Genomic DNA, 11,142 nt, shown 5'->3' with positions numbered 1-11,142 from the left:
GGCATTCGCTGTCCATCTCCATGCCAGTAAGATATTTCAGAGCTAACGTTTGTCTCGCCTGCAAGTTAGCAGGAAGCATCTCCTGAACGTGGGTGTTTTTCTAAGGATAGCAGCGCGCGATGTTCCGTATTATTTTATACACCGTGCTCTCAGGCGTGCTCAATGTTCGGGCAACTTCTCGTGCACTTCAAGTTCACACACCACCTCTCGACCGCTCCTGCAGTGCTCTGGTCACATCTTCGACAGACGTCGGATCAACTGCTTTCCTCCATCCTCCACACTGCACTTAAAAAGAACTTGTATTTTTTAAATTTTTGATCATTTTCACAGACATCTTACCATCGCAGCCTTTTATATCCTTGAGTGTCCGGAACTTCCGCCTGGCTACTGGCGCACAGTCGCCGTTCTTGTAAAACAGCTTTACTAGCAGCTCGCGATCCTTCATGTAGTGCATATCGAACGCAAACTGAGGAACAGCCGTTGCTATGCATATTCTGATGCTTGCAGCGACATCTATTGATCAAATTATCCTTAACTTATCCTGTTTCATGATGTTTCCCCTACGTCAATAATGTGTTGTTCAAATCTCACGTCAGTGGTTCCCTTTATAAAGCGTTTTGAAACGGTAATCAATGACCCCCTGCATACTATAACTTCATTAGTTCTGAAACAAGAGTCACCTACCTAAGCTTATTTATATTCTGCCTATCGCTCTGATGACAGTGACGCCGCGTTACGTAATGGCTTCGAAGAAACATCGGAAACGTGAGAGGCTGGGAGGAGAAGTTCAGACAAGAGGTTTGTCGTCTTGATCCTTGACCGATTTACCGTCACCCATAAATACGCAGATTGGTCTGAGATGCTTCCAAGGTATGCGCATACCGTTTCTCGCTTTATGGTATCCCAGAAGTGCTTAGTACACTGGCAGGTATGGGAAGTGTTAAACGATGATACCAAGTCCCACATTTACCAAATTTTGTGGAGGAGATCTTCACATGACGGGAATATGTGTAACCTTTCTTTCAATTCGAAACTTACGTCTCTGATCAACCTCAGTGTGACGTATGATCCATTTGGGACAGAACACAATTCTGAAGGAATTTCATTGCATGCTCGAAGCGCATGTCTTGTCATTTCATGAAGATTTCTGGCAGAAGACTTTTGTGGGTGTATTTGTCTCCCTGTCATATTCTAAACATTTTTTCTGACTGATAAATCAGGGGAGCCGACAAGCCAGTCAACTTCCGTAGTATCAACCATTTAATTGTGGTGTGAACTGCAGTCAGGGGCATAGAACTACCAAACGGAATACGCCGTTTGGTAACCTGGGCATGAAGAGTTTGACAATAGATTTTACCACTCTTGATACATACTGGCGAGCACTCAGCCTCCCTTCTACCATTACCAAATCGATTTCATTGTCATATCGAATAGTTCTCCCCTTCATGATTCTAGGAGATGGAGAGGTATGGGCCTCATGAGTCTCTGCTCCCTCTGACATTTCACTAGGGCGTCCAGAGACCACTTGGCAACTACATGACTGCCAGAGAGAAGCTAGACTCATTGCTGAGCAGCACAGAATGCCACACCATGTTTCAATTGCTTCTGGCTTTACACCATGCAAATATATAATGATGAGTCGAAACATTATGACCACTTTCCACTGTGACGTTGGATGCCGCCTGATGGACGCGGTAACGAAAGTATGTAAGTGCAGCTGACAAGGACGGGGGATCGGCCTAGTGAAGATATAAGCTGCAAATGGGGAAACCCACTGAGATAAGCGAGTTTGACTAAGGGCAGATTATTATTGCGCAGAGCCTGTGAACGAGTGTCTCTAAAACAGTGAATCTGGTTGAATGCTCAAGTGCTTCCGTGCTCAGCATCTACAGAATGAGGTAGACGACTGTGAAACTACAACTAGGCACCAAATAGTTGGACGTGGGAGACTCCCCACAGAATTTGGGGTTCGAAAGCTTGTCTGCTCTGTGAAAAAGGACACATGGTGATCTATGGCATCTCTAGTCGAAGAGCATTATGCTGGTGCACGCCCAAGTGTTTCGGATCACACTGTACGTCGTACATTGTCAAACATGGGGCTCAGCAGCAGACCACCCCTTCGTGTTTACATGTTGACCCAATGACAACGTCAGCTGCTATTGCAGTGGGCACGCGACCATCGGGATTCGAAGTCGATCAATGGCAACGTCCCGGCTCTTCAGGTGAATAACGTTTTTGCTACTCAAGGTCGATGATCGTCTACATCATCGAAGTGTACGGCGGCTCGAAATATGCAGCACGCCACGGACACAGGATGGTAGGAGTAGTATTATGCCGTGGGAGACATTCTCCTGACCTTTCATTGGACCTGGGGTAGTAATCGAAGACAAGCTGCAACTGCGAACCACCTGCATCCCTTCATGATTGATATCTTCCGCGACGGCGATGTCATTCCAGAACCACGTTACAGTGGATTAAGGAGAGTTATAGTGAACTCAGGCTGATGTCTTGGCGACGAAATCTGCTTGATGTAAATCCTACGTAGCCCATCCGTGGCTGTACCGCGCGCCATCACCGAGTACGCGAATCAGGAGCAAGTTACTTAATCGAATTACGTGACCTGTGCGTAGGCATCTACTGCCACATACCACCACAAACCTACTAACGAACTGTCGTATCCCTGATACGCAGAATCAGTGATGCACTTGGTGCCAAAAGATGGACAAACAAGCTATTAAACAGGTGGTCATAATATTTTGGTTCATCGGTGTGTGTTGTCTACGGTATGGCGTTAGCTTTGAACGAAACAAAACAACCTGAAACATGAACCCAGCTTCTGTTAACCTGCTTCCGACAGTTCGTGGCGACATTGTACTTCTAACCTATGCACAAACTTTAGCAGGTGTCTTCTGTCTGTTGTTTTAGCTGTTCAAAAATTCCTACGATCATCTCATGGTAACCTCCTTTTGGAGAGACCGCGGCCGATTCCTTTTGCTAGACAATGTTGACAGCTGCAATCATTGCAACACAACCAACTTCCTGTTTGATCTTCCGGTATAGTGTTCCCATTTCCTGCAAGTCAACGAATCGAAATATCCAAACTTTCGAAATGTAACGATGAGCCGCACATGCGCCTCCTCTGGTTATGTTGTGATCTTCACCTGAAGAGCTCAGCAGTTAGACACATTCAGTAGTCATTATGTATTCACAGCACCTACAGAAATTGCTTTTCTCTGTAGTGGAAACAAGTTCGCATGTGGATGAAGTTCTAACCATGGTTTCTCACAGGCACGGACATGCTAGAGAATCAGATTTTGTCAATATATTCATGATTTAACATTTTACCTTTCGTTAGGATAAGATTGAGACTGAGTCATCGGGCCACATATGCTCCTGTCTGTCAGTAAAATTTTCGTCCAACAATTCAACTACAACTTGCGAGCAATCGACAACGCATTTTGAGAAAAAGAAGGATGATTAGAGTTTAACGCCCCGTCGACATGGGTGTCTTTTGTGACGGGCGCATTTTGATGCTGAACGTAAAATTTGGCTGTTGGATACTGTTGGGAATGCAAGCCTGCTGATAATCGGCATCAGTTTATGGGTGTCGTTCACCTGTGACGGTATCGGTTGTCGCAAGTCATTAAATAAGTGGGTCGTTCAGTACGTATTGCCCTCATTTTTTTTCAAAAGCCATTAATATACATAGACCCACGTCCTTGTTGGTGCACCACATCTGATGTTTGTTCTGTGTGCCTGTGAAGTTTCAAACCGTTCTGGCAGATGGCAGAGCCGTAGTACAGAGTCAAAATTGCGTCTACCTACGACTCACGTTACAAGCAGCGTGCTCTCATTAAATTCTTGTGTGCAGGAAAAGAAACGGTAATGAATATCCATAAACGTTTGCGTGCAGTGTATGGCGATGCTGCAGTTGATAGGAGCACAGCTGGGCGATGGGTACATAAAGTTACAGCCTCAGGAAATGCACAAACAGAGCTCCACGATCAGCTGCGCTCGGGACGCCCTGTCACAGCCACTGCTCCAGACGTGCTGAATCGTGCGGAGGCCGTTATGCGTGCCGACCGGCGCATCACAACTCTACAATTTGCTTTACAGTTGTCGGTGAGCATTGGAAGTGTGTATGCAATGATGGAGACTCTCGGATATTCAGAGGTGCTAACGATATGTTCCACGAATGCCTCATCCAGCCTACAGTCCAGACCCGGCACCCTCGGATTTTCATCTCTTTGGTCCGCTTCAAGATTCTCTACGGGGAACACATTTTGAAGATGACGAGAGTATCAGTCACGCAGTCAAAACATGGCTACGCTAGATGACAAGAGCTTTTACCAACAGGGAATACATGCTTATCCTCAACGTTGGCGGACAGCCATAGAACTTGATGGAGACTACGTAGAGGGAATAGGGCTTGGACAAGACATGTTGATGCATTTGTCACTAAACTCTGACTCTTGACAAAAAATATGTCCTGAGGAAAAAATTGTGGGGCATTACTTATTGATCGACCCTCGTATTAACATTCTCTGCGGCAGAATACCTCCACTACCCTGATAATCGATACACTCTTGGCATTTAGTTCTATAGGTACAAGATGAAGCGGGTAAAACAGGTATACAACAACGAGTAAATATACTGAGGTCCAAGCGTCGGATCAATGACTAGAAAATGTGGCCAAGTTCCTAACAAACCTATGTTTATAGTTTCTGAAGTAATCGCCTTATTTTTTACGGGAAACAATACTTTTCCTGTGGCACTGGAAAGAGGCTTCGAAAAGGACTTAGTAACATAACATGAGTGCAACCTGATGCAATAGCAACAACAACAGAGCTCCACAAACCCTTCTCCCGCCATTAGAAGTACTCATGATCTACTGAACTATTATACCACACGCATGAAACAGAAAACCTACTTCCGTCATACGTTCCTTACGTTACGTACAGGCCAGAGGGCGTGGCGCAGTGGTGACACCGGTTCCCGTCAAATCACCGAAGTTAAGCGCTCTCGAGCTGGCCTAGCACTAGAATGGGAAACCATCCGATATACCGAGCGCTGCAAGCGGGGTTCCCTCAACCCTAGTGGGCCAAACTGAGGAGGCACTTGACTGGGAAGTATTGGCTCTGGTCACATAAACTGATACACAGTCGGGAGAGTGGTGTGTACACCACATGCCCCTTCATGTCCGCATCCAGTGACACCTGTGGGCCAAGGATTACACGACGGCCGGTAAGTACAGTTTGGCCTTCATGTCCTGTTCGGTCGGAGTTTAGTTTAAACTACGTACAGTATCGCTGTGACTTGTTCACTCAATGGAGATAATGCTGGTGGCACTGGATATACTGCCGGTGGACAATATTCTAACACAAGTTTCAACTTCTGTAGCTTTATGTCCATTTGCGGATTCATACGCTGCTGCAACACAGGGATGTTTTATAATACTGTAGTCCACGCACACGGGAATTTCTGTTTTGTACTTAATGTGTGGACGGAAAATAAAGTTGCAGGTGCACAATACGTCACTCACTAAATCGAAGACCATGCCATGATGAGATGTTGAATGTAGAGGACGCAAGCTTCCACAACATGTACCTTCTGTTTCTTTATTCAGAGGAATAGAAGTTGATAAAGAAATGAGAAAAATTCTAAACTTTATACGCCAGTAGCGAAGTCCATGCAAGGAAGATGTTTCGGACAGCACACTAGGCGAGTAGACAGAGACGTGCCAAGGTACTTGAGTCAGTTAACTTTATGACCCTTTAGTGGTGCGGCTGCTAACATGTTCTTTCGCTGGGCTACTTAAATCGATAATATTTCCTAATGAACTTTCACACACAGATGTTCAAATGGACCTCAAATTAAATCTGCCAGGAAAGGAATGCGCAGTTTGGATCGTCTTTCATTGAAACTGTAATAGGATATGCAATAAAGAAGTGCTCATAAACTAGTGCAGTAATGCAGCGTTAAGCATGCAAAGAAAAACTGTAACTGTCACCTAACTATAGGCAACACAGCAAAAACTAGAGTAGTGTGTAATGTACGGATTTCTCATCGTACTTCGAAAAAACACATTGCCGTAAGAAAATTACTTGTTTCATAGCAAAGTAAGAAAAACCTTCAACGGCTATGAATAACCGACAAATTCCTTCCAAATATTCCGACGGAAGTCTACAATGACAAGAGAAGAAATCATATTCAGTACAGAAAATGTCAACACAAGACAATATTTCGTCGTCTGAATCCTCTCATGTAACAACTAAACTACTTTTCTTATGCTAGCCCCAGAAATATAATTTCTGGCTACGCTAAAACCGGTGACTTGGGGAGTTGTCCGAATAGTTACTTCTATTCCCTGGTTACGACTCCTGCTGTATTGATGTTCGCGTTCAACCAAGCGATATGATGCTGAGAAGACTCAGAGTATTCTCAGAACGTTGTAATTATTAATTAACCAGCACAGCACCACGTTTATGTAGCACACAAAATGAAACATTTGCATTACTATCAAGTTCAACGCTGTAGCATTACTATTGACAGTCACCTCTACAGCATATTCCCCTACAGTTCCGTATAGTGTTGACTATTGGTGGTGGTTATAGCCGAAACAAACTAGGGAAACCTCATCAGCTGCCATCGAACCTTTTCCATCTCCAAAACACATCCATCCTCAATAAACATCAAGACTTGATGAAACTGTGCCTCCGCCACACACCGTCAGGTGGCTTGCTGAGTATGGATGTAGATGTAGAAGTACGGTGATAACTTCAGTAGCCTCGTAGGTTAAACAGATCTTTTGAAAGACAGTAGCCGGCCGATGTGGCCGTGCGGTTCTAGGCGCTACAGTCTGGAACCGCGTGACCGCTACAGTCACAGGTTCGAATCCTGCCTCGGGCATGGATGTGTGTGATGTCCTTAGGTCAGTTAGGTTTAAGTAGTTCTAAGTTCTAGGGGCCTGATGACCATAGATGTTAAGTCCCATACTGCTCAGAGCCATTTGAACCATTTTTTTTTTTTTTTTTTTTTGGTTTGAAAGACTGTTCTCAATCTCTCGCAATCGTTTCGACACCATTATGTTGGCGAAGAAACTTCAGAGTGGACCAGACCTAAATTCTCTCTCCCTTCCTTCCGACAGATGACCATGAAATCCTTAAAACAATCTTATTTGGTTCTTCGTATAGTTATTCACACTCACACACAAACACACTCACATACAGGTCTTTATTTTATATTCAAAATTATACTTAGTGCTTATCACACTCGATATAATCAAAATGCTTTCACTGTGTCTTAACTGTGTCCTGTTCTACTTCGTTCTTTAATTGTCCCTTTTTTATGCTTTTCAATTTGAATTAACATTCTCTTCCAAGTGCCTTTTTATATGTTTTGAGAGTTTTATAATGTGTCCCATTCTCATTACAAAGACACCATAACACCAGTGCATATTGAATATTGTAATTTCGTTAGATATGTGTACAGGAAGCTGATAACCTACTAGCTTTAAATAATGTTAAGAAAAAAGGAACAAGATGAAATACCAGACGGATAATGTTGTTGTTGACAAAGACTTCACTAAGGGACTGCAAAATCGTTTTCGAACGGGAATATGGAACACCACTTCCCTCAGGACAGGATGGTTGAAACAAGTGAAAGAAGTGCTCAGCAGCTACGTATGCATCGTGACATCAGTGATCCAAGAAATGAGAATTCCTCAGGGGATAATGAAGATCGCTGTTCATTACACTATATGTAACAGCAATAGTTCACCCCCAGGTTGCACTTCCGGAGTTGCTTTCGTTTTACGTAACAAAGTACTTTCGTATGTTACTAAGGGAATACCCATAAATGATCGCATTTGTGCGATAGTGTTAAATGCCGGTGTAACTGTTGAAACCGCTGAAAATAACCTGTTTCTGAAATAAGATATTTTATTTTTTTTATTTTTATTATTTCCTGCAATAAACCAAGTAGTCGAACAAATACTGAAAAATTTTGATCCACTCACATTTCAAGAAATGTAGAATGAAAATATTAAATGCTTGAATATTAATTAACAGAGCTCCAGTATAGTCCTCCCTATTGCTTCAAATTCTTTGAGACTCTACTCAAAAGTTGGTGTAATCTGGGTTCGTACTACTGTTTGAGAATAGTCAGTGCTGAAGGTTGAAAATGATGGTTCAAGAACTATTTTTCGTGTTAATTTGCCCGTTTCCAAGGTGTGTAAGTAGATAAAGACATACTATGTAGACACAGCTAACAGGTGAGCTTCTTTCTATTCTTAATGTATAGTATGACGGAATTGCTAAATTTTTACGTTATTACTGTTACCATATTTCCGTCCTCCTGTTATTTCATAGTAATGGCTGACATATCTTTAATATTTAAAGCAAATGAAGCGTTGTGCCCCATTGCTACGCCACGTCGTGAAAATGCCTCCAGACTACGGCCGGTGCCATTCTGCAGTACGAGGGATACCCCGTGACCACAGCGAGAAACTGCCATATATAGCCCAGGTGGCGGCAAGTCTTGCATCCTGCACGTACACGGGTAGCTTAAGCCACGACACAGGGCAACAGGGACATTATTCTCTCATCAGTGCTGTACCGATTCTTATGCCATGTGTTTGATGCTCGTTTCCGTCTTCATTGTTATAACCATAGCGGTGATCAATTTTCCCATTTTTTATAAAGCGCAGTATTTGAAACCAATGAAAATTACGAATAAAAATTATTCATTTCTCACAAAGATTTATTTAAAAACAAAAAAATTTAGATCCTTGGTATGGGTAACTGATAGTTAGTCTTGTTTACTCGGTTATCAGTAAAAAATTTAAAAACAGACCATTTATATCCAATGCTAAACAAATGTCCAAAAATATGCATTATTGAAAACTGCAAAACCGGTATCCCATTCCTGGTGTCGACTCTGACCGCGATGGTACTCGCTTATGGTTCTGCGCAACGAAGATTTTTTTTTCGTCACCATCATTTGGATGGCAAGGCGTGCACACATTATGTGAAGCTCTTTCCTCAGTCTATGCCACCGTGTTATGGGCTGCATTCCAAATGTTTTGTCAAAGCCTTCAGGAATTACGCCTACACCAGTGTTGTTCTGTCTGTCAGATGGTGACGTTACGCGTGGTTTACAGCTAAGTGCTAAATGACAAGAGTAGGATATCCGGGGACATCGAGGTTCACTCTCCCTTTCCTTTCCTTTCCTTTCCTTTCCTTTCCTTTTCTTTCCTTTGCTTTCCTTTCCTTTCCTTTCTGCCAGCCGGGGTGGCCGAGAGGTTCTAGGCGCTACAGTCTGCAACCGCACGACCGCTACGGTCGCAGGTTCGATTCCTGCTTCGGGCATGGATGTGTGTGATGTCCTTAAGTTAGTAAAGTTTAAGTAGTTCTTAGTTGTAGGGGACTGATGACCTCAGAAGTTAAGCCCCATAGTGCTCAGAGCTATTTGAACCACCATTCCTTTCGTTTCCTTTAAAATCCACCATAACAACACAAGCATACTGCACTACACAAACAGTCAACACTGTTATCTGACAGACAATTAGTTTATCTTGCAAAAATCCATACGCCTCACAACATCAGGAATTGAAATAATTTATAAACATTAATTAATCACTTCACTCAGTATACTTTACAGTATTCTATATATGGTAGTCAGAGAGTCTGGAAAGTATGTAAGGGTGTCGTACGGTAGGTTCTACTGAGAAACAAATTTTAAGAAAAAAATTCGATAAGTACCGTCGTTTCCGAGTCAGTTAACTTTGAAGTTAACCAATGAAGCCGTTGCACGCACAAACTCAAGCAGCACACCAAATACGATTGGTATCAGTTGTTCTCGTAACACAGATGAAAGCCCATGAGTTTCCTCAATATTTGACTGAGATTAGATCCTTGTAACCGTTCCACATCCTATTTTTGTATGGAGCTGTTGTTACTTTTTGGGAAACCAAACGAAGTAAACGTTTTGGGACATCGTGTCCTGCGGGCCGCTTGAATTAGCGCGCAACGGCCTGATTGGCTAATTTAAATTCTGATTAACTTGGAAACGGCACAGCGTACTTAATTTTTTTCTGAGCAATTATTTTTCAGTACATTCGACTCTGCCACAACCTTACAAGCTTTTCAGACTGTCTCTGGTCATCCTGTATACCAATAAAAATACAGAATGAGTCAGTTAAAGCGTTAACTTCAAATAACTCCGCAACCTTCTAAGATATGTAATTCTGATCTCATACAAACAATTTCGTACCTTTATATTTTATTGTGTTACTGTCGTGGAGATTAAGGAGACAAAATGAACAAGTTTTACTCGCAGAAACGGAATAAATGGTTTCGGACGGATTACAATACAGTATTTAAAAGTTAAGATTTACTTCTTTTTGACATCAAACGTATTGCTGTCATGTGGAGCAAATTCTTGATCTCATTCCCAAATAATGAAATAAGTCTCGTAAGATAAGGAAATGTCTATGAAATGAGAATCTATGTCGTTTAACGAGGGTTTTCATATAATTCATCGAGGTCAGAACGGAATCACAATGTCTTAAATGGTTATGGAAATACTTAAGTTGAAGAAGTTAGCTGAATCGTTCAGTAGAGGGTTCTGGTAAAGCAATAGTCAGGCATTTGAGTCATTCGAGCCATTACCCACGAGCTCTGCAGCTAAAACTTTTACAGCTAAAAAACTGGCTGAAAGAAAGCAAGTTGACTGGACTGAACGCGTTAGTTTTTAGGTACATTACAATACATCAGCCAACAGCCAGTAAGGAGTGGAAGGCATGCGCGATGATTAAAACATTTGACTTGTATTCCACGTAAATTTTAATTAAATCAGCGCGGACAAATGCCATGATATTTCTAGGACATGTAATGTTTTTCTTATTTCTATTTTCGTCTAATTGCACTTTTGCTTCATTCATAATGAGATAGCTGGGGTAGATGTCAAAATCTGATATATGAAAACTGAGCCCAGTGAAATCTGCACCCCAACGCAAATTTGTGAAATTTGCACCCTGTATTCCTGGAAGCTACCTGCTCATGGGCACAGCTTCCCTGCACACCGAGACTCCTCGTTCTTCGCAAACGCTCCCTGTGAGACAAGGCCTACCTGTCAGTACTA

General features: G+C 42.6%; 1 protein-coding gene across 1 annotated transcript in view; it reads left to right on the top strand.

Annotated features, from left to right (window-relative positions):
* Positions 1-740: 740 nt before the first annotated feature.
* LOC126298062 (serine/arginine repetitive matrix protein 1-like) overlaps positions 741-11,142 on the top strand; it is an 83,745-nt gene continuing 73,343 nt past the window's right edge. The window contains exon 1 of the mRNA XM_049989381.1: positions 741-798. Coding sequence (XP_049845338.1) covers positions 741-798 — 58 coding nt within the window. The remainder of the gene's footprint in view (positions 799-11,142) is intronic.

This window comes from Schistocerca gregaria, chromosome X (assembly GCF_023897955.1).
Source record: "Schistocerca gregaria isolate iqSchGreg1 chromosome X, iqSchGreg1.2, whole genome shotgun sequence".
Taxonomy (NCBI): domain Eukaryota; kingdom Metazoa; phylum Arthropoda; class Insecta; order Orthoptera; family Acrididae; genus Schistocerca; species Schistocerca gregaria.
Note: the sequence above shows the minus strand (reverse complement) of the source record. Positions and strands in the feature narration are given on the sequence as shown.